Below are 25603 nucleotides of genomic sequence, written 5' to 3' on the forward strand. Positions count from 1 at the left end.
TGACATTTTCCAGTCTGAATCATTTTGTATGCCTCCACTGTGGTGACAATGTACTGCTATCCCCTCTCCCTACTTCCTCCCTTTTTCCTATTACTTCTATTTTTTTCTGAATAGACTTTTGAGACACTCAGCTCACAGATATGTGTAACTGTAATCTCAACCATTTTTATAGTCTTACTATTAAAATTGGTGTGATAAATGCGCCTCTTAGGATAAATTTACAAATTCAGAAACAGAAAACACATATAAAACAAAACCAAAATTGCACTGCATTTATGGTTCAATCATTCAAGAAACATGATTTTTATAAAAATCTCTACCATAGCAACACATTTATATAAAAAAGAACCCTCTTCTGTACTAAAAAAAAACCCTGAATGCTACTGTATAATGGTTAATCATAGAGTCATAGATTAAGTCTTCATTTAGTCTATTGAGCTGCCTCACAGTGAGGTAGGATTTTAGCCTGCTAAAGTTCCTCTTTTGCATGGGATTTTACTTTCAAAAGAAATCTTTTTATATGTAAATTAATTACTAGATTCAGGCTCAAATTGCAAGCAGATCAGATGAGGTGCTCTCTTAGCAGTTTGCCACTGATCTCTTTATATTTAATACATTTTGTTAAAGTTCAGCCTCCACATTGTGTCAAATGAACTTCATAGGCACCTATCAGTCTTGATTCATAAAAGACTGTCATGATTTGAGCAAGCAGTAGCACAGTCCAAGAATAATTGCCAGGACCACTCCATGCCTGAAGAAGATGACAAGCTGAGAGTGAATAAATCCAGAACCAGGTACCAGAACACTAGTTTTATGATCAACTGTCTCCCAGTGTAAATGAAGCAGAGTGCTGCTTCTCACTTATATTTATCTGTGGAGAAAAGATGCTTTATCTTTTCAGTTGCTGCAAGACAAGGAGAGGTTTCAGAGCAAACGTGGCAACTTGTATGAGAATCTCTATGTTCAGTAACACCTGAAATGCACTGTTCCTGCTAGGGCAACTAATTTTCCTCATTACAAAGGAAAGCATGTGTCATATAAATATACTTTGCAGTGAACTCTTTAAATGTTGGTTATAATGGAATTGGAGAGAATATCTTACATATACAGAGAGTAGTCTATGAAACATATTTAAATAGTGCCTACTACTTTAAAATCTCAGTGCATGTGATCTGAAATTAATTTAGCATCCCTGTGTCATCAAAGGTGACAACTCCTTGCACTTCAGAAGAAAGACTCAAGGAAACCAAGTGCCAGTCTAAGGCTCCAGAGGAAGAACTCAGTTGTTTGATCTCTGCAGACTTAGGATGTTGCCATTAGCCCTTGCTTGCAAGAAGAGAGAAGAAATATGTTCTGACAGCACAAAGAACCACATTGGCTTTTTGTCATGATGCCCAATGTCAGAACTGGGCAAGAGCAGTAGCTGAGAAATTCAAGTTCATACGTCACATGCTAGTTCAGTCATGAATTGTATCTGCCAGCTTCCTTTACTGGCTAAGACGCACAGCAAATGCACCGAGGACACAGCCAAGGTTTGTCCCATCTCACGCCTCCACCAGTTTACATCCCTTGTGCAGGAGAAGGCAGCCTACTGTGGCAGCAGAATCACCGTCTGACTGGATGGAGTTAAATCACATCTATAAGAGGTGACAGAGCACATTAAAAAGAAGGCAAAAGAAAGGGAAAGACAGCTAGTGATATACAGCAAGTACATTGGAATGCCGCCAGCCATCCCTTAAAGGTAGCTGTGTCTGCAGATGCTTCTTACAGCTGCACAGGGGTTGATCTCCAGCAACACTACCAACACTTGCATCATGTCCAGGACTGACACACTGCTCTTGAAAGACTCAAGAACTGCAGTAGGGCTGTAACCCTGAAATTAATACTTCCTACTCTTATCAATGCTAGAAAACATGGACGGAACTGCTAACTGAGGAAATTAGCACAAGTCCTGCCCATACTGCTGTTCTCCAATGTGTTTCAGTCCCTCCAGTCATCAGGCTGACACTCTGACAAACAGTAAATGTCTCCTGACGAAAACCATTAAAAACGTGGTGACTGTTTATAAAGTGCTATGTTTTGGCACGTCGCCCTAAGCCACACGGTATCAACACAGCTCCAGAAGACATCCTCTCTGGGGCTCTTGCTGGAACCAGGAATAGAAAAATCTCTGACACCTCTTTAAAAAGCTGAATGTGCAACACCAAAAGCTAACACATGAAGTGCAGTGAACACAAAGCTGTGCTGTCTTGCCACCCTTTTTCAGCTGTCCTTTGAGAGCTGCGCCGTTCTGGATTGCAAGGGCTGCAGTTCCAGGCAGTCCTTATACAAACTGTAAGACTGAAAAGAATATTGAAACTGCTGCAATGTAATGACATACAGGTGAACACATCTTCCACAAATGACATACATAAAAAGCAGCATTGATGCTGTTGTGTAATAAGTGTTAGGAATCTGACTTCTTAATGTGAAAAAAGCATATATATAGTGGAAAAAAAAAAAGGAAGTTACTTCTATTCCTACCATTAGGTTCTTAGCAATTTCACAAATCTAGATTAGATTCCTTAATTAAATAACCCAAGGTTAATTCGAGCACAAAACTGGGTTTTGCAGTTACACTGCAGTTACACTGCCAGGTGGCCACACTCCTCAAGCAAGCATCCTTTTAGCTCTCCCCATCCCATCCCTACAGCTATAAGGCATACAAACAAAACATAAGTTTTTGGACAAGACGGAGGTGGGAACCTCTCTGTGAAGTGCTCCAAGAACTTAGCAGAGCCACAACTCTGGCACACGTACTTTTCCCTTAAGAAGATCATCCTGCTTGAAGATTTGCCACTCCTGTGCTTTGGCCACCAATGAATTAGTTCTTGAACTGGAAATGGGATGACTGTGATCAGGGAAGTTTGCAAGCCAAGCAACATAAACACAAAAGCTATCAATGGTTTAATGGTTTAAAGTGCCATCCAACCTCGCCTTGAACATTTGCCAGGGATGGGACAGCCACAGCTTCTCTGAGCAACCTGTGCCAGTGCCTCACCACCCTCACCATAAAGGATTTCTTCCAAATACCGAATCTAAATCCCTCTATATCAGTAACTTTCATAGCATCATACACTATGCACATGAGCCTCCCCAGGACAGGAGCAAGCAGGTGTCAATTACAAGTGACGCCTACATTGCTAGTGAAGTCTTCCCTGAAAAATGAACCTTCCTTTCTTGGAAGGTTTTGTTAGAAAGAGCACAGTTTACACTACATTCGAGATTCATGGCCTATATGAATATAGGTTCATGGGAGAAAGCTATGAACCTCTAACCAGATCTGCTAAGCCTTTTGCAACCAGTACCTTCCCTACCACTGCCATCTTCTATCCTGTAGAGCTGTCACTCTAACACCTGGGGACAGGATGGCATAGCTGGAGCTGCTCTTTACCACAAGTGACACCTGGGTAGATCCTGCCCGCTGACCATGGTGTGACCATTGAAAAATGCTGTGCAAGTGTACATCATTGTCATGGGATTAAGCTAAATGTTCTAACTAAACTTGGAGATAAGTATTGAAAAGAAAGAAGGAAAGAAAGAAAAATGGCACACATATGTCCGACCTACAGGTTCTGACATCCTGTAAATCCTAAGCCAGAAATGACAAAAAAGATGATACTATGTAATTGCCATGGCGTAGGTTTGCACTCAGACATGAAGATCACAGCTCTTCCTTGCTTCTAAAAGCTGCCATCCTGCCCATCTGTTTTCTAAACCTTTTACTTTGACAGCACTGGATTTGGCCTCTTCCATTTAACTCTTGCCATGAAGAATCCCATTTCACAGGATGCAAACCCAAAACATCACTGCACTAAGAGTATGGGAATGATGCCTCACAAGAGGATTTTGCTCACCATTGCCTTTAAAGGCAGGGACTAGAATTAAAAAAATGAGGAAATAAATTTGTTTCACTGTAAGAAATAAGATACTTTATGTCCCCCACAAGGTTTGAAATAGCTTAAATGCAAATTCTGGTAATACAAGTGCTATTAAATGAAAGTGAAGAAAACATTTTAAAAACTACCCAGCCCTTTAAAGTAAATGTTTTGTTTGCTTAAGGGACTACTGTGCTACTTGAAAAGATACTTCTTGTGTATCATGTAAGATACAATATCTCCACTATTTACACAGCTAGCTGTTAGTCACAAATCTGTTTTGAAAACAGTGAAGGGCTCCTTCTCTCTTTGGGAAAATCATAACTGACTGCTTTTTTCAAGATTTATACCCCCTCTCTGTAACTCTGCTACCTGAAAGTGCCTGAATGCTTCATCCAACCTGACTGCTCTTGCTCTAATGACTAACACAAAGAGGGGAGAGTACACCTACCTTGTATCCAAAATGTGTGCACACAGAGGGACCACTTCACAAACTACTTCAGCATAAGAGATTAGGAACTCTGTTTCTAGAGTTCCTACTCTCTTTATTTGTACAAACATAAAATCGTACCACCAGCAGCACTGCAAACCACTCTTACCTAATGCCACAGATTCCGAGTAATTCTTTTAGTTCCATATATTTACACTTTAAGCACAATACCACCAAGCACATGACCACATGACCAGTGGGTCTATTTTTATTAATAATCTTAGTCATTCTGCTCACACAGCACCCTTACACACTTTTAGTAACCTTACATCCTTAATCCAGTTACGGGCACTACTTCTCATCCCCAACTTCATCCCAGTAAGTACATAGATAGATGGATCAAAAGATCGACAGTTAGGCAGATAGACAAGAAAAGGTTTTTATTAAGAATGTAGTTTCCTGACCCTCACAATCCAAATGCATTTTTCTCTTATCTTTTATTAAGAGCAGTTATAGTATGAATTTTAGTATGAATTTTCCTGACCAAACACTATTTTTGCCTTCACATAACTTTATGATTTAAGATATAAAATTTGAAATATTTTTACATAATCCCAATATGGGCCTCATTTAACATCTGTGGAAGTTGACAGAAAAATCATCTGACCCAAGATTTTATTCTATTTAGAATCTAGACTATGAAAATACAAAGGTGAAAGAAGAGTACATGGATTCTGTCTTGGACAAAGGCGGAACAAGAAGCACACAGACAGCACCTTTCCCATATGTTGTGACTAAAGGACAATGCTCCTGAGAGGCGACCGCCACCTCTTCTGTCTAGCATACAGCTGGTGAAATAAATTAAGCACAAATGCTCTTCCCCCTGTATTCAGCAAATGATATGCCAAAGGCAGACAGAATCTAACCAAGTCTCTAGCCAGCTAGAAAAAAAAAAGTGCCACAGTGAAAAATAAGTTTGGAGAACTGAGGAGAGAATAAACTAATTATTAAATACACAAGCATTTTTAAACAAGCAGTTCTGCCTTCCAACCTGGTGTCTGCTACCTCAGAAAAGATATGTTTACCTACCATAGTAGCCACTGGTTGCAGCTAAAGCTGTGCTCAAGTAGCTGCATTATGAGCTTATAGCAACTGTGGCTTGCTCCCTTCATAAGTCACCATCAGATCACGAGTTCACACTGAAGAATACTCAGTTTCTCTTGCACTCAAAACCTCAAGCTCATAATCGAAACTGCTGGGCTTCAGCGGGTTTAAGTTCTGATATGTGAAATGCAAAATAGCTTCCATCTAGAAGGTGCATTAGATGCAGTTTAGCTTTTCACATACAAAGCCTGAGGTTATCTGTGTCAAGAAAATTAGATCTATCCCAGTATTTCTTGTCCCAACCCTGAGAAAACAGCCTTTTCTTGGAAAGGTCTGACTTAAACCTTTTTCCTTTTCTCAAGGCCAGTCCTATTATTTTACCTAGCAGCCCCCTGACTTCTTTCTGAGGGTCTGGATCACCCTCCATCAACCTCCAAAGCAGACATCCCAGAACTTGGGCAGCAGCTTGCAATAAATTACACCAATTTATAAAGCAGTGAAAAAAGAAATAGGGGAACAGGTTGTTTCTCATGGCTTAGTATAGGGAGAACAAGTTACCAAAAATAAACCCTTACATAAGCATAACAAACCAATGCTATATTTTGCTACAGAATTTTTCACAACCAGACAGACCACATGTAACCACTACAACTACCATGAGAAAAGTACTACTGCCTTTCTAAGCCACATAAAGGCACCGACTCCACTTGTGTTCTGTTTAACAGTGTTTAATATCCTAGAAGTGTATTACAATCATAAAACATAACAATCAAAGCAAATCAGTATCAAACAGGTTCTTCATCACAAGCAACTCACTTGTCATAACTGAATACTGTATTTTAGAATCTCCTGCTCTTTTCTGTAGACTGTGAAAAATTTCCATGAATATTAATGGCAACTGGCAACAAGAAAAAGAATTTGAGACGCCTGCCTACAGCTTAACAGAAAATGTGTAAGCTCTCTTTAATGTAGTGATACAGCTAGTTTTTTTTTCCAAATATTCAAATTAGAACTTTTTGCAATAGTAATACATTATATTTGGCCACTTAATTTTTAAGAATAAGTCCTGTGCTGACCTCCACAAAAGCATAAATAAAGGTACATCATGAGATATATTGCTCTCTAAGTTACTTTTATTGAGCACTGCAAACAAGCAGTACAAGGACAACTCCATTTCTCACCACATGCCTAATTTCTGTGTATAACAAGGTAAACCCCAGCTAATCAGCACACTTGCAGTTAACTCTCTCGAGGAAAAATTCATAGGAAAGTGTACAGTTATTTATATCTGAAAGTGTGTTCCTTCTTCTGAAAAGCAGATACGGTACATATACCTAGTGTCAGTGTTTTCCCCAATGAGGTACTGCAGTGTTAACTAAACTACTAAAATATGGGAGCTCTTTAAAAGGCATTTTTCTCTCCTTTCCATCACAAAAGCCATTCCTGACAACTATCATTCCAGAGACATTCTTGCTTATGGTATTCTGCACGCTACAGATAACCTGATTTGCTAATAATTTTAAAGAAAGGCTGTAATTCAACAAAGAAACACCCTTCTGGAGCTTAGCTGGTTAAGACAAATGCTAAATCAGTGCTGGCTGATTGCTGAAACCGAATGACGGGTGGCTTCTATATTTAGGATCCTCCTTTACACCTGTCAAGAGACAGAGAGAGACAGCCAGTAAAAGTGTGTGCACTAGAGCAAGCGATCCAGAGACCCATCTCTTGTAGCAAGGAACTAAAAATAAAAGTCACAAAGAGCAATAAAGAAAACACAGCAAAATCTTATTATTTATATTATCCCGCTGCTTTGTGACATGCTGTCAGCGCGCACTCCACAGTATGGACCTCATTAGTTACCAGCGACTCTGGCTTCCCGCAGGAAGCCTCAGCGATATTCAAAGCTGGATGTGGTCCAACTGTGTCAAACCTGTGCTCCTCAGGTGGATCCCTTCCGCTGATGCTCCTCTCCTCGGCTGAAAGCACAAGGCCTTTGAGGCAGCATTTTCATTCTAAAGTGAAGTCCAGTGAATATTCATCCATGTGCTCAACAATGTCACTAGAAGCAGGCTTTCTGGCTTTGATTGGCACCTGCCTGAATGCAGGCTGCTCTCTGTTTGCTAATCTGACAGCACTTCTTTCTGTGCTGATGATCTGTAGATACGTATGTGAACATAACAAAAGGAAAATCATGTAGGTTTCTTTAAATAATGCTGTGCAAGCAATTAATAAAACAATCCTATTGTAAAGGCTTCAGATTCCTTTCTTTGTTTTATACAGCATAACAACACTGCGTTTCAAATGGAAGGGCACCCAGCTGTAACAGGAGCTTGCTTCCAGCACATAGATGCTGCCCGCCTTCACCTGAGGTGCACCACTCCTTTCAAATTCTGATCTCCCAGTAAGCAGAAATGTTGGGGTTTATACAGATAAGGGATAAAGAAATAGCTCTCCTGGGGAAGTAGGGAACATCATGCTATTTAAATTTACACACATACCCCTTTCTAAATGCCACATGGCAATTCCTAAACAAAGAAGATGAATTTCAATCTGCCTTCCCTGACTCATATCATAACAATCCAAGTAACCTTTAAACAATATCTGATTCACCACCAGATTCCCTGCATTCTCTTTCAGAAAAGGAAACCAAGTGGCCTTTAAGTATTCCCCAGCATTCCACAAAAGATACCTATTACAGGCCAAGCTTAATTTAAGTTTCAGTAACTATTACTTTCTCAGAAAGCAAACAAAAAAGGGTTTTTTTCCCCCATCAATAGCAGATGAAATGCATATTTGTTAAAAATTAATGATGTGCATGTTTGGGTGAGAGAAAATGTTCAGATGAGAGAAAATGTTCTGATGAAAGATGTTAAATACTCATAAATATTGGATGCTTCAGTTTGGACAGACACACAGCACAGACAGCAACTGCACAAAGACCTCTGAATCTTCTTAAAAGTAACCCTATTTTCCTACCACAACTACTTTTAACCACTAGTCAGTAGTTACACTTAGCTTGTCTGATGAATGCATATAACTAAAGTTTATGTAGATATTAACTTTAATTATACGGAGGCAAGAGGCAAATGAATATAAAAACATGGAAGATAATGAATTTACATTCAGCTCAATAAAGAACTAAAGGCACACAGAGGAAATCTGTATATGATCAATGCATGCATACAGTAGTTCTGCAAACCTTCATGTCATAGAAATAACTTTTACCCTCTACAGAATACTGTAGAGGGCAAAATTATAGCTTTACTGATGTCAGCATAAATTTTGCAATCTAAATCTATGCATTTCCTCCATAGATTAAATGACAAAGGATTAAATGATTCAATATTTGAAGGAAATCAGATCCAGAGCAAGATGCTATTATTTCCACAGTTCGAACTGGCTAGCTAAGGCAAAGATCACCATGTGATATGCCTCAGGTCACACAGTTACTAGCAGTTTATGAATTTACATTTAAAGTATGGTTTATATTTTTTAAGAGCTTAGTGCTTTTTTCTTTGGATGTTGTGTAGGTTAATATTCAGTCATTTGTAATTCTGCAGTTACAGAATAAGAATATCCTACTGGTTATTACCATACCTCATGGTAATGGGGAAGTACAATACTGCTGTATAGTATCAATAATAATGCTAGCACATAGAAATAAGGCAGAATGTGTACCAACAGTTCAAACATATCACAGGCTACTCCCATCAAAACCAATGCAACTCCAGTGTATTCATACAAAGATGACAGCCTGAACTGTCAAAAATTCATTGAAGGACAGATACAGAAATTTAAGTCTCTTCAACTGACCAGAGTCTGAAGACAGAATGGGACCATACTAGATGTATCACAAATACATTAATGTAGTAGTTCCTATAACAAACTATCTGTGCCCAGTCCTACAATTATTTTGTTTGCTATTTGTAGTAAACTGGACTGTCCAGAAATATTCACATGTAAAAACATCTGGAGGGTAAGAATGTTAAAAGAGATCTCTGAGGTTTCATGCAGTCATAAAGGGTGCTAATATCCATTTACAAAAGACTAAGAATCTTTTAATAAGTACTGAGCAAACTATTTTTCTGTCCTATCTATCACTAACGGTGTCAGAGGTTATGCCATTCTCTTGGGTACTGAACCATAAAAACATTTGTTGTCTGCCTGCATTGCAGGTATGTCTGTCCTACATTGATGAAAGCAATAAGCATACAGGAGAAGAAATAGAAAGCTATCTGGCTGTCTTGCATCATGTTAGAGGTGCACACATATTAGTATACATAATATTACCCCTGTCGTTATTTGTTCCCCTACAGGTATTATCAGAGAAATCCCCTGGGACACATAAACTATATTGCTTTATTATTACTAGAGATGCTGTTTCCATGCAAAACTTTCTGTGTAAAGATCTCTGCCTCATAAGCTTCTGTCATACAGAATCCATAATAATACAGGGTTTGTTTCTTGACTGGCACTCCTAAGTACTGTGCTAGTAAGAACAGAAACACACATAGACAATGCATGTACTGCTGATGTTTGAGGTGCTTACAGAGAAACAGTGACCTGGTCTGAGATACAGCATCATTCACATGTTTAATTTAATTGTATACAATAAATTCAGCCATATTAGCAATTGTATTCAGGAATGCATCAGAGATAACAAATGATGTGATTGATTCCTTTCTGTACGTGATTTTGTAAGACTTTAAAATTCTTCTACCACCACACAAAAATTGGGGATGACAGATTGTTTCCATGCAGTTTTAGCATTATTTTATCCCATAGCATGACACATACAAAGGCTAAACTTAGTTTCATTAAAAGATGTGACCTAAGACAAAAGTGGACATAACTCATCACCACAGTACTTCTTTGGAATGGGTTGGCAAAGATGTCATATACAGAAGCCTTTAAAAGTACCCACAAAACTTCTACTGAAACAAATCTTCAAAAATCAAGTAAGAAATAGAGAATCTTCTAATCAGAGTGTAGTTGGAGTTGGAAGAAAGCTTTAAAGGTCATCTTGTCCGAACCCTCTGCATTGAGCAGGGACATCTTCAACTAGATCAGGTTGCTCAGAGCCTGGTACAACCTGACCTTGAATGTTTCCAGGGAACATGTTGTATCAGCGTCATTTAGAGGTAATTCCTTCAGATGAACTAGCTAATGCAGTACTTGATCCCAAAATCTGAAAGTCAAAGTCGAAAGTAGAAGTGTTTTACTGAAAATTATTATGACACCATTCCATACTTCTACCTTCTACATTAACTCAAAAATTGAGATGCTTTAAGTTTTGTGTTTTGATTTTGGGTTTGTTTTTTTTTTTTAATAACATAAGAGTTGGAAAGAAAATAAGCAATGGGGAAAAGTACTATCCAGATCCCAAATAATAGCGGAGACAGCTTTTGCTCCTTCAGATTTCTCTTCAGCACAAATTCAGAAGTTTAACTGTTCATAAGCACCGCAAAACATTTTTGAGGATGAACCCACAAGCTGCTTGGTTGTACTATCAAGGCATTGTGCACATTTAATCTGACTTTTCTTTACCTTAAATTGTAGGTTAAAATCTGTGAAGCAGCTGATAGCCTAAACAGGCATTCATCTTTACCATGATTCTAATTGCAATTTGCATTCAGACTTTTACTCTGCTCGGATAGCAGAATAAAAGCAGGAATAATAGAAAGAAAAAAAAAAAGAAAAAAAAAAGAAGAGCAGAGAGCAAGAATCAGCACTTACACAGTGTATTGCATTTTGAAAGCACTGTCCAAGCAATTCTCTATGGCCTTTAGAAGAATTCACAGATCAAAGAGAAAACTGGGTAAGAACAGACAAAACCAGTCCTTCAAATTCCTGTTTTATTTTTGTAAATTAATAGCTTGAAATCTTTAATCCAGCCCTAACTTAAAACTGAAAACATGTGAATTCAAACCATGTCTAGTTTTGAGATGCATAGAATGAGCTTTTCTTCTAAAAACTAAGCATAGCAGTGGTAAAACATTACGTTTGTATGGAGGCAGACAAATAGTGTTGAATTACTTCAGTTTAGAGAAAAATCAGGTGGGCATTAAACTACTGGTTTTAAAGCTTCTGAGATTCTTTTTTATTATGTCATTTCAGCATCATTTCAGACTCTCAGAGAACTACATATACAGTGTAAAATAACAATACTTCACTGTAAATAGCCCTTATTTTTGCATTGATTTTATTTAGATAGGCACTGAGTGTGAAAAAGATTGTGTAATTGCTCCATTCTGAAAATGGACAGCATTAGCAGCCAAGAAAACCTTCATTAGCTCATTATCCAATTTTCCCAGGTGAAAGAAATGTTGAATGGAGGGTGTGTGTCCCTGTTAAATCACATAGTAACAAACGACAAACTGGAATCAATCTAAATTACTGTTGAATTAGCACAAGAATTCCACACAGTCTATGTTTGCCTGTCATGTATTTATTTAAGGACTTTGAATGCACTTACAGTACTGGAAATTAAAAAAAAAAAGAAAAATAAAAAAAGGTTTATTTTATTACTTTGCAGATTTTTAGTGATGTTTCATTGTAAGTAATAAAGAACTACTTTATTTTAAGCAGCCTTTGAATGAGTCATCTTGCAGATGATCCCCATTTTGCAGGTTATCTATTAGGCTATTAAAAAGTCTTGAATTAGTTCTATCCAAATACATGCCATTAAGTGTCACTATATGACATTTGGATCTGGTACACCAGTAATGCAAAATTTCAGGTATTGGCAAAATCTTTTCAATTAGGATATGACTGCTCCTAAAATCACAAGATTAAACAAAGAGCTAGACAAACAAGAAGCATGAGTTCCTAGCTATACAGCTAACTAGAATGGTCGGTGTTTCTGTGGTATACCACTGATACTTCCTGTTTGTTAATTTTAATGAAAAATCCCGGCTAGGAAATAACTCCTGCACAGTGAAGGGCTGCACCATTTACTAAAGTCATACAGCATAAAAACCAAAAGATCAGCCAGCGATTTCTCTTTCTGCAGTGAAACAATGTCCAAGCAATAGGAAACATCGAAACATATTTCAAAAACATTTATTTTCGTAAGTTACCATCTTTGCCATAGCTTTTGGGTTCAAAGAGTAACTTTTAGCTAATACCTTACTTACAATTCTCAGAGGCAGATGCTTCTGCAATCTCCCCATGTAGTGGAAGTACAAGGTATGTCCTTTGCAGTTTTACCAAAGTTATCTACAATCTCCACCTGTCATGCTAGTCTTACATATTGAATACTTATAGAAAACCCCTCTTATTAAGTCAAAATCATAAAAGCTGTAAAGCCAAATAACCAAAATAAGAATCCAGCTATATTTTAATATGTAAGTACAAGTAAGCATAATTCTGGCCTTCTGTATCTCTTTCGTATCTTCAATGAAACACGTTTCCAGGAGAAAAAATAATGGTTGATTTTTGTAACTGAAGACAGGATCACAATGAAGATGGATAAGGAAAACAATTTAAGGCCATAAGGCAATTTTATTATCTTGCATTTTCTAGTTTTCAATAATTTAGCTTTACAATTGAATAACTTACTTTTAACTTAGGGCTATTTTAAAGACTGATCAGCACTTTATTCTATAAAGAGATTATTCCCGTGGAGAGTAATGGGACAACTGTAAGATGCTATTCACTAAGAAGAAATAGAGTCCCAGGTAAATAGACATGCGGAACAAAATATTTTATCACAAATATTTGTGATAAGAATGTTGTGCTTGCAAAACTGAAAGCATCACTACTGAATACATAAAGTGTTTGTAGAAGCAAGAATACCTACAAAAATAACTCAACACTTTTGTTCAAAAGTATCTAGCAGGCCATAAAAGTATTTTATTCTATAAGTAAATGGATTTATGAAAGGAAAAATCACTATCAGCAAAATATCTGCAAGCAAAGTATTGTTCTATGCATCCCCTACAATATTCTTTATGGCCATTTGTTAATCTTACCTCTCACCATTCACACAAGTGATGGGTGCTTTAATCTTAATTCTGTAGACTGGAAGAGTGTACCTATCCTAGGAACATTTACATCACAGGTAACTAAAGATACTGGCTGAGTACTTCTCTGATACCAAAGCAGCTATCACATCAGAATGTCACCTCATGTACACATAGCAAACCAACTTCATGCTTAGAGTAAACCCAGCTTCACTGGAAAAAAAAAAAAAAAAAAATATCTGTAAATTTCTTGCTGGTTTTAAAATTAATTACCTGAAAAATCAAGATTTCATACCAGATGAATGAATTATTTGGTTGTGCATAATGAGGGATTGAAATAAATGACTTTATCATTCCTACCATTCCAGATGGCAGCACTGAACTCTAGAAAAATTATTAAAAAAAAAAATAAGAAAGAAAACACAAAAAAGTAAATCTGCAAAAGCCACTTACAGTTATCCTGCGCATTATTAAATGTTTCAGTATTTTGAAAAGGAAACTGTTTCTTCCCTACAATTCCATACCTGTAGAAAATTGGGTTTGTTCCTAATCTGGAGGAACATTTTTCAGTGCCTTCCTGCACATTAAGTAGTTCTTTTTTACATGGGTACTTGCTCAGCAGGGTACAGACAATGAAGTGGCATTAGAGCTTATAATTTAAAGGGACGACATCTGATATCACGCATGGTTTCTTTGTGATATCTTACTATTCCCCTTTGTACAGCCTAATACAATCATGTCTTCCATTTTATTTTATATAATTTTTACAATCAGGCCTTGGCAGTGATGACTCATTCCATTGTGATGGAACCTGCTTATGTTTAATCAGAAATTATTTTGTGGATTCATCCTTGCACTCAGGATTTAAATGATACAGGACCGATACTCATTTTGCTGAAATGACACTGATGCAAAGAAGGATGAAATTGGGTACCTAATCATTTCCAAAGACATTTAGGGTATATCCAGAGACATACTCTTAGTCGTGCAACAGACCAATTAATCCTTTGTGTATTTCTAGTCACTCAAAAGTGACTACAAGAACCAGGTTCTGCTTTTAGTTACAACTTAGCTATTCCACGTGTGTGCAGTACAGTGAAATCTCCTTAAGACATGGTCCTGTACACATTATTGATCCTCTTCCAGGTTATATATCTACACACATAATCTAAAATACATTCATAACAGATAAAAATCTAATCCAAGAAGATGCTAAGGAAAGAAAACTACCTTGCTAAATAACAAAAAAACCCCAAACTGTAATGCTATGCTTCATTGTTACTGTTTGTGGCAAGTCAAAATAATTGCAGGGGAAACTATGTTATGCCTGCTTGAAATCTCAGTGATTCTCAAGTACTCAATCAGTGACTGCTACTGATCATCTTAAGCATGCTAGTAGTCCAAAACTGGAAATAAGTTGATGTCAGACCACCTAAATAGCATGAATTATGTACTTTTATGGCTATTTTTCTCACAGAAACAGGGCACCTTACAATATACAACACATTTATTGAAACAAGATGACAGTTGGGGTGTCAATGGGAACAGAAGGAACAAAAACAGTTGTAGCCAGGGCTGCAAAAGAAGCGGATAGATTCGGTTAATGAAAACCACTCAAGTGACATGAGCCGTTGTCTTGTATTGTACCCACCTATTGTCTCTGTTTTAATTAGAAAGTACAAATACTCACAGTACAAATTTCAGATAAATTGGGCATCTACAGCTCCAACTGATTTCAGCCGTTGAGAACACCATTTGCAATGTGGTGAAGGCATGCAACTACTGCGCGGCATTGGCATGAGTCAGATACGCTGGCTTCTGTTCATAATACTGTCTGCAGATTTTTGCTGACTCCTGTTAGTTTCTAAAAATGCTGTCAAGCGTATGTTTTTCAATCTGTGTACATCCAAGAAGTACAGCTCATGGGGATTAACTTCTCTAGCTCCCCAGATCTCAAATCACCAAAAGAAACAGAAATGATGGTACCTTTTCTACAGAGATTCTATTGAAAAGAAAACCCAAACCTTTGAGAACCAGGTAAATCAGAGATATTACCCATCCAGGAAAGGTTTGGTCATGCAAGTTGCTGAGGTAAAGTGGGAATAAAGCAAATACATATCTTAATAAACAAGGATTAACAGCTTAACAACACTTATCAACTAAAGACGGCTTTAGAGGCATTAGCTAACAAATTAATCTTGACAATAAACCCTTGCCTGACTAAATGCAGTTTCCTACTTTACTGACAGAAAACAGTGTGGAAATGTAAGGCTCAAATCTTAAGAAATAATGCAAGGCAGATACAGGGAAGCAGATAATAATAGCAAGACATATAACGATAAAGAACTCAGCCAAGATACACACAATTCAAGAGGGACATCATGCAAAACAAAATCAGAATATGTCTGAATAAATAAAAGTAAATTAAAAAAGCACATTATTTCTTTTATTTCTATTCATTGGTTTTTCTTTTTTCTTTCCTTCTTTCTTTCAAGTGTCACTGAATTAACTTATGAGAAAAGTCTCACGTCAAGAAATACTTGCTGCATTAGGAAATACACACGAAGCTAACCATCTTAAGGAAGGGTTACTCTACACAGAAGGTGATGCTCATTGCTCATTGAGCTCATTGCTCACTCCACTCAATTTCCATCTTCTCTCATCTACATGTGTGTCTCTCCATTTTAACCTGTCTTTGAAATAAAATCTAATGAACTTATTACATCCATATATAAAAAAAATAAAATTACATATGAAGCTAACAGAAAACATGGACATTCAATAACCTGTGAAGGAATTATTCTAAATACTTACTGAAGAATACTATACTATGTATTGTATTTTATTCTAATTCAACTACTAAAAGAAATTAGCCGTATATTGAAAAAAGGCAATATATGCACTAAAGTCTGTGTGAGAAGCCACCATAGTTCTGGATTAAACTGACAAAACAGGATATCAACATATCTCACAGGGTAGAGCACTCCCCAGGTAAAGTGTATTTCCTCCAAGTGTAGGGCTCTATTTAGGATCCACAAGATCTCTCCCAGATATTCAAATACATACTGGAAGACCATGAGGGTTCTTTCAGCAGTCTGTAATATAAACCATTTTTCCCATCAGTCCACATCAGAATATCAAATCAAAACTTCCCTCTTAATTTACTGGTGAACTTGTCTCTCAGCATGTTGATTAGTCTAATGGGATATCGGATCTACAAATGCAGGACTAAGATATTCACCCGTAAGAACAGGGGAAGGAATAGTAAAAACCTGCAACTTCGTAACTCATACATCTAGTAATCTCTTTTTCATTACTCTCCTCCTTCCTGAAGTACCAACAAATACAATTCTAGCTCAGACTCAAAACATTTCACCGTGAATTAGTTTCCTCCCATCAAGAATGAACACAAGCCTGGTGTGGCAAATTTCTACTCTATGCAGGAGCAAAGGAAACTTCCTTTCATGGGTTTGTTTCAGACTACCTTAGTGCAGAAAAAAAAAAAAAAAAAAAAAGCAGCACAATATTTAAAAGGATGATTGAGAAAAATAGCATGCCTTTATGTAGGCTTTAGTCCTGCCATGCTTGCTCAGAGAACTTTAATAGCTCTATTTTTATGCCTACTTAGAAGATTTAGTCTGTGCTTAGCAAAATACAATGAAAATCCCAGTAAAGATATGGGAGAGAGAGGTTATCTTGCTGGGAAACATTTTAAGGTTTTGGACGACTCTAGTGGGGAGCTGCAGAAGGGAAATAGGAACACTTGAGCAAGAAAATTGTTTGGATTAACTGAGTCTAATTTTCCTCCTTTAAATAAAAGTAATGTAATTTATTATCCGATTGCTACAAAAACTAGACTGTGGACTCAGCAACTCCCTTGTGTTCTCATGTACTTTGCAAATCAGATCAGAAGTGAATCAGAACTTATTATAATGGATAAATTTCAGAGTCTTTGCTCGTAGAGTTCAACTGAAGCTTTATAAGCATGAGGACTGAAAAAAAGGACCACTACTCCAATATACACATCGGTGTTAAAGATGACTGCTGTGAAAAAATTATTCTTAGCCCGTATGATCAACAGGACACGTTCTTTAAAGATATTCCCTTCTCTCTGCATCCTTGTCTTGACATTCATGGCTCCAAGGAAACAGGAGATTTCAGAAATGAAAAATGCTTAAGTCACTATATAGAAGATGTGCTACAAGTCAGACTACAGTTCTTGTCCTGACTGACTCTGAAAAGAGAAGGAACAAGAACGTAATTTAAAAAGAGGGTGAAAATCCAATAAAACATTATTTTATAATAGTCAACAATATTATGATTTCACATTCCCATTCCATGGGTATTTTAGGCCTGCTTCAGATTAAAAAAAGTCTGATTTTGAATTACTGTAATTAACTGCAAAAGCTTGCTGATTTGTTGATGCAAAATAATGTCAATCTTTCCCAGAAACTTGTTAAAATCTTAGTAAATAAATAGCAAAGATTATACAAGGAACAGAAATTCAGCTCTTTGTCATCCATTTGCTGCTGGTGCACAGAGAAAGGTGTTGTAAGGAGGGACAGAAGCAAAAACCCACGGTTCTTTCCCTAACATCAGTAGTGTAACATTACCAAATGGGGAGACATATTCTCACCACAGTGTGCTTGTGGAAGAGGGAGTCTATTTTACTTTTCACCCTGAAAACTTATTAAGTCTGGGAGGAAATAAGGTGTGAAACACTGAGTTTTCTTAGAAGCAGAGTAGGTCAAAAAAGAGTTTGGAAAGTACTAGAGGAGGAAAAGACAAATCCCTCTTGAGCTGAGTAGCTTCAGGCATATGTCATTAATTTTTAGCTATTAAAAAGTGCTGAGGCATATTTTTAAAATCTTCACCCTTTCCTGAATACTCTTTTTCAGAGAACAGGAACAGGACTTTTTAATTTCAGGGTAGAAGCAGCATAGACTGGCCCTAAACTGCGAATATCAAACCCATTATAGAAGTATAAATGCAGTTGAGAGTGATTCGCACCTTAAGCATGAGACACTCCTGCATTGCTGCTGTGTGCTTTACACAATACTTACTGCTTGACAAAAATTACATTCTGCAAATAATACTGATTCCAGTTGTCTTTTACTATTGGGAATCAGAAGGGAAAGAAGAATCATAACACTTTGTAGTAGCAATGACAAATTTGCCATAGTAAGGATTGATTGACACAAATGATACAAAATCCATCTCCTGGTCTGACACTGCAGAACAAAGCACTGCCCGATACATGTTTGAGAAAGTTAAGTGGGATCAGGCTATTTAATAGATGCAACAAGAGAAATAAATCAGAGCTGCAATTTCAAATTCAAATTGTGTAACTATTCATTGATACCTGTCTTACAGCAGCGGCAGATGATATGAAAAAGTTGATGCAAGAATGAGCTAAGAGTGATCTAAGACACAACACAAAGGTGCTGTCCAGAAGAGGGTGCAGAAATGCAGTTACTGTTTTGTACTTCTTAAGTTCTGTGTACTTTCAAGGTGCTAAATATGTTTTACCAGGACACCAAGGACACTAAGCTGTCATTCTTTCTATCAAGAAGTCCGATTCAGCATTTGTAGAAGACACTATAAAGTACAGCATCTGGTTTTTCCCAAATCATAGCTATGGTCCAAAAGTTTGATTCCAGTGCTGTGTTGTGTTGTGGTAAATCTTTTCTTCTATTAAAGAAAATATTTTAACTTGGCACTAGAAAATAACATTTTTTGCTGTCCATAGTGTCAGCTGTTGTCACTAAGGTCTTGGTAAGTGCTCTAAACAACATACATCCCAAGCATACAGGGATCAAAAGCTCATATACTTGCATGCACTGCAAAGAAGTACAAAACAGTATGAGGCCCAATTCTGTTTCCAGTATGGTCAACAACAGTGAGAATATATAATTTCTCTCTTAAACTACTAAAACAATCCTAAACTGTAACCCCTATCTCGCAGGGGTTTAAGTCAAACATTGGTCCAGAAGATTATACTACCTTGGATAAAGGATTCTCACAGAAGAAAGAATAAAGGCATAAGCATGTCAGATCACAATTATCAGCAGGCGACTGTAGTCTGATTCGTTTCTTTGTTACTAAAGATTAAAGTAATAATAATTTGACCATGCTTCCATCAATTTAAAATGCTCTGCTAGATAAATATTTTTAAGATCTGTACAACAGGCCTTCTATTTAACAATGAATACATTTCAGACTAATGAGCTGCCAAGCTCCAGCTCTCTTTCTAGCAGCTGAATTCTTGGATAAAATCATTTTGCAGGGTATGAGCAATGCAGTTCTGAAAATAGCATCACTGCAAAATGAAAGATGGCAAGAACCTCTACAATGCTTATTTATTTCAGTGAAATTTCATCTCTTATGATCAGTATCCACTCTGACATTCTAATCTGAATTTTCTCACTTAATAAAATGCAAATCTATAGGTTTTGTTAATTCTGAAGCCCCAGAACAAATTTCTAAGAAGGAAATAAGAAAAAAATATCATTCACAATTTACATGATAAAATATGTGAAACAAAAAAAAATGCTTTGTGGAACCACAAATTTGCATTTATCACCACCACGTACAGAGACACAAAAAGAAACCAATACCAATCAACAAGCTGCTTCACACTTATCTTTAAGTATGTTTCTCCTAGAAGAATGGATTGGAGAGATGCTTTTTAAAATACCGGTGGGTTTACTCATCTTGCATAAAGCTCAGCATCCAGACATGTGCTGCTGAGAAAACACTAAGAGGTGATACTGCACTTCCCTGATTCTAGGTAGATTACATCTTTGGCTTTCTTTCCAATTCACTGATATGGAGATGATAGACTTCTGATACTTTTTTTTTTCCTAATAATGAAGATTTTTAAATATACATTTATTTAATTTAAAATACAATTTTAAAATTAACATCATTTTCTAATGAACATCAGCATTAAATCTGGCATTTTTCTTTCACAGACTTTGTGCTAAAAATGAGATTACATGTATAGATGTTGTGTCAAAATCCCCAAGTCTGACAATAGAAATAGATGAACAGAAGACATAGTAAGTATTCTCTATCTACATTTGGTCACTGATTCTATACAGAGTGATATTGTGTACCAAACCCAGCTACCTCTTCAGCAAGATCTACACTTGTTCGGTCCATGTGCAGAAACCAAAAATACAAATGTCCCAGTTGTGCAAGCTCTAATTCACATGACTCATACAGACTTCCCTGAGCTGTCCTAATGACACCAAAACAGTAAGGATGATTCATGCAAATGAAAAATGGGAATACACAACATCTCCTCTAAAAATTTCCTGCCTGCATACATATATATATATGTGTGTTCATATGTATATTATTTTTATCTGCAGACGTTTTACACCATTTATTTTAGTAACAGATCTGGCTTGAATATAACATATAGTTTAATATTTACATACAGAACAGGTGACTGAGGGAGAAAAAAAAGGACAAAAGATAAAGGCTAAAAGATAAAAGAGTGTGGGAGGGAAATTAGAGAAAAGAAAAGAAAAATAGACATTAAGCTATATCCAGAATGATGCAATTACAGCAACAGTCCCACTGGTATTGAAAGGCTTCATCTGTAGGTTTATCCAAATTAAAATATCTGTTTTGCTTTGTTGTTTGTTTCTTCTTTTTTCATCAGCACACACAGGTTTATCATCAGAAAGCAGCAGATATATCTTTATATCATATATTATTCGCTATCAGTAAAAATCAAAACTAGCAAGACATACTGTTTCAAAATTATACTTTAGAATTACAACATATTTTTAAACTCAAGACTACCTGTTTTGATGCAGTACAGATAAAAGAACAGAAATAAAGTGAGTTCTGTGCAACCTTTATCACAAAACAAACAAACTGCACTTACTGAATAGTGTCTTTTTTCCTCAAGCCTGTGTAGATGTGGATAATAAATAAACATATATGGCTACAAAGAAGGAAGTGTTTAGTGTATTTTGTTAGCAGTAGTGTGGTTATAGTGACAGGAGTACTATATACAACAATATTCTCACATAAGCGCAAAATATCTACAGTGCTGCATATATAATTGAAGTCTTTAGAGTTGCTACATTAAAAGTAAGAGCATGATATCCTGTACCAACATATAATACATCCCTAATACATGATACAATGAAAATTATATGCTTTAATGAAACCGAGTATGTACCAACTGGTAGCTAAGTCTCATAGCTAAAGATCAAGACATAATTACTGTTATATAGTTTATTAAAAAAGAAGCCTTCAATATTTGTGGTGAAATACTCCAACACAGGAAGCAACAAATGCAATTATGCCACCTGCTCAGATTCACAATGAAAAATTAAGGCTCCCATTTCATCCAGCACAACCCTTCCCTCTAAATTCTCTTGGGTGGCTGGGTAAATATATCAGAGCCTTTTTGCCTTGTCAGAGAGGTAAAACTAATCAAGTGACTGGGATTCTATCAAACATGCATTGCTTAAACTTTCATCACTTTTTTTGCTACTTGCATACTACTGATCAGGACTTCTGAATGCTTTAGTAAAAGCACACGTTAAACTATACACTGATGCAGAAGGAACAGATGACTGAAGGGAAAGAGATTGTATATATGAGCTGGAAATGCTGATTCCTTAAACCAACTTTATAGCTAAGAGGAAAGGAGACTGAAAATAATGGAGAGAGAGCAGGTAGCTATGAACATAATATCAGCAAACCTTTGGTTCTTTAATTATTAATGTCCCTGCTTTCCTTTATTCTCTTCTCCTGTTTTTTTTTCTATTTTTAATATTCTTAAAAAATTAAATCTTTCGTATTAATGGCATTTGCGTCACTTCTCCTTGTTCTTTCCCATTTGTAATCTATAGTGGGAAAAACACCTCTGTCAAGTCTTAATAAAGAAACCCAGAAATATTTTCTCTTTCACCTGTTACATCACTACTTTTTGCAGAGCAGCTCTCTCTGCATCAACCTGTTGTGCCATCTTCTAAATGAACTAAAGCATCTTGGCTCTTTGATTTAATTTCAAAGGGGAAACATTACTGTGAAGGATGGATAGGTGCTATAGATTGCTTCTACAGTGTTTCAATGGGATAATAATGAGAAAAAGAAAGCCAACAGCAAGTGAATTGTGTAGAACATGGAAATGCTGCAGACTAATATCATATTCTGTATTACTTAATCATAGGTATAGTTATAATTAAAGTTATATATTTCCCTGTTGACAATTTCTGCTATCACGACTGGCAGTGAAGGTAAATTCTGAACAGAATCTGCAAACATAGAGAGGGGGACAAAAACAATTTTAAGGAAATATTACATAATGTTATGCTATAAAGTTATCTAGATTCCTATTTAAAATGATACAATCTCCTTTTTTATATAGTATTCTTTTAATCTCACTAGGTTCCATATGTCTTTCTCTTTTAAAACTAGAAACATCTATTTAGAAGATAAATTTTAATTACTTGTGTATGACAACTTATCAGCTCAGTAAGAAACAGTAAATAGGGGAGCTCAAACACAAGAAAAGCACTGACTTAAAAAGCCCTGGCTTTGCATTTTGTCACTCTTGCGTCTATGTGACACATCTTTATAAACTGCAACACAAGAGTATTTTAAAAGATGATTTGCCCTCCAATGAAAGGCTATATTTATTTAACTTAGAAGACATTAAGTGGTTATTTTATACTAATCTTTGTATTCCTTTCTTTCATTTAACAGTGCGAGTATCCCTTTGAGTCTCTCATAATGGCACCGATACTCAGAACTGAATCCAATTATAACAACCTACCAGCAGTACTAATTGGTGAAAATGCACTGCTGGTAATTGCTGTAAACTCATCCTTCTGCACCGGGTGAACGAGGGCAATAAATTCTACCCAGCGTTAAACAATAGGGAAGACTACCATTAGCACTGTTTTTCTTATGTAAAATGCATTAAAGTGAGACATCCACTTAAAAGTTACCTAGTGGTAGCTTTAATCCGGATTGAGGGACTAAGGTAAATGCTTCCAAACAACAAAAAAGATTATAAAAATAATAAGGTAAAAAAGAGAAGAAAAGGGAAGCAAACCCTATCCACAATGTTTTGCTGTGGATCTTTTTCCCCCCCCCCCCCGATCTGTAGGCGAATCTCCAGTACGATGGAAGCTTATTTCTGCCTTTCTCTTTTTGCACGCTTTCATTATGTGATCTTTGCACTGCTCTGGGCAACACATACATTCTGCTAAGCATGCCGTGGTTTAAAGATCTCTTATCTCACGGCTACGCAAAACACAAAGCTGCTCGCACCGAAAGCATCCCTCAGCTCCCGTAAAGGCGGGTTTTGAGAAGTAACGATTTGCAAGGCCAGCGCTAAGGAAAGCGGTTCTTCTGCTGTGTTTCTTTAAGGATGCTGAACCGCTTCGGTGTGGCACAGGCGTGGGCACCATCCCGCAACCCCCCACAGCCCCGGGCACTAAACATACCCCGCGGCTGCCAACACCCTCCCGGGTGCGCTGGACCGCGGCCAGGCAGGCGGGAGCTCAGGCATCGGCTCCCAACTCCGAGCCTTCCCCTTTGCCTGATTCACACGCCAGAAAATCTGGGTTTTGAGCGGATTTTCATATAAACTTGAAAGTTTCCGATTTTAAATATTTTTTCAATAGTGTCAGAACTCCAGCCAGGCTGAAATAACCTTTGTGGGAGGAGGGGGCGGGCTCTGTGTAACTCGAAACTTTCCTCTCAGCGCGGCCGAGCTGCCGGGGTATATTTAGCACCGGGATGTACTCGGGTTCGGGGCTCCAAGGCGAAGCCTTCATCTCACAAGTCCCTTAGCCGGCGGTGACCCGGGCACGATCCCCTCCTCCCGGCACCCCGAACTACCGTGACTCTTTCTCAAGCGAAAACAGCCGAAATCCTGCAGTTTTACCTCACCGCCAGGACTGACTTTATTTATTTCCCTTTGTATTGTGGCCGGGGCCGCGCTCCCCTCGGCGCAGCCCCGGCCGTGCCCCCCGCCCGCGCCCCCGTCCTGCACCAGTTGGGACTTACGTGGTGGCAGAGGGGAAAGGTCCCTCCGATGAGTGGTTCATCACCAAGGACTGGAAAAGTGTGAGGCTAAAAACCAGCAGCCATCCAGCAGCCATCTTCCTGATCGAAGATCGATCCCCCTTCCCCAAGTCGGCGAGACGGCAATAATAATAAATTCAATTATCGTGTGTGGTGTGGTGGTGGCGGGGGGGGCTCTTGTTTTTTAAAGCCTCCTCCGCTCCCCCCACCCGCCCCCTTCGCGGGAGGCTCAGCCCAGAGATGTGTGGAGAAGCGGGAGCACGGCCGAGGGTGGGAAGGAGGAGGAGAAACGATGGAGATCTGTGGGTGGAGAGGGGAAGAAAAGAGAAGGAGAGATACTCTACTCTCTGCTACTCCAGCAACAGCTCCAGCTTCATCTGATCAGCCGCCATCAGCGCTACTTTTGTAACAGATCCCCGCTCACTGTGTGCGTGTGTGTCCTTCCCTGATTTATTCCCCTGATTGCAGAGGAGGAGGAGAGAGAGGCAAAGCGGGGTGGGGGCTCCCGCAAGGAGAAGAGGAAAGAAGGGAAGAGTTGAAGACGGGCAGATCTGCTCCCGGCTCTTTCTTTCCCTGCCGGCAGCGGGGAAGCTTCGGGGCGGGGAGCAGGGGAGGGAGCCGGGCGCTGTGGCTGCCGCGCTCCTTACAAGGCAGCCGAGGAACTCCCGGGCCGGGCAGAGCCCCGCGGGAGCCGCGCCCGCCCTGCTCCGCCTGCCGCGGGCTGCGTGCCTCACCTCCCGCCGCCCGGACGCTATTTTTAAACCCGCTTCGTGCCTTGTTTTAATTCTTCGCCCCCCCCCCCCTCCCCCCCCCCCTCCTCCTCCTCCTCCCGTTTAAGCACAGCCTCACACAGCCCCTGTGCCACCAGCCTGGGCTGCGCTTTCAAACACATACACACATAGATTGAGCTCGTTCGCTGCTGATTGTAGCAGCGCTCCCCAGCGCGGAAGGGCGAGCCCGGCGCGGTGCCGCCCCGCGGACCAGAGCTGTCCTCTGTGAGGTCCCATTCCCGGCGCCGCTTGTGGGAAGCGGGCCCCTGGGGCCACGGAGGGGAGTTTGCAGGCTTCACCCCAGCCCAGCCGCTCCTCTAACATACACAGTAATTTCAAGTTCCCCTGAGAGGA

The 25603-nt window shown here is 38.4% G+C and overlaps 1 protein-coding gene across 2 annotated transcripts in view; it reads right to left on the bottom strand.

The window, feature by feature from the left end:
• The window catches only part of CACNA2D1 (calcium voltage-gated channel auxiliary subunit alpha2delta 1), a 398283-nt gene extending 373605 nt beyond the window's left edge, over positions 1-24678 (bottom strand). For both annotated transcript variants that reach the window (XM_013128868.3, XM_031048307.2), the window contains exon 1: positions 24462-24678. In XM_013128868.3, coding sequence (XP_012984322.1) covers positions 24462-24556 — 95 coding nt within the window. In that variant the 5' untranslated portion in view covers positions 24557-24678. The remainder of the gene's footprint in view (positions 1-24461) is intronic.
• Positions 24679-25603: the final 925 nt, after the last annotated feature.

The sequence above is a fragment of the Melopsittacus undulatus genome, chromosome 5 (genome assembly GCF_012275295.1).
Source record: "Melopsittacus undulatus isolate bMelUnd1 chromosome 5, bMelUnd1.mat.Z, whole genome shotgun sequence".
In the NCBI taxonomy this organism is placed as follows: Eukaryota; Metazoa; Chordata; class Aves; order Psittaciformes; family Psittaculidae; genus Melopsittacus; species Melopsittacus undulatus.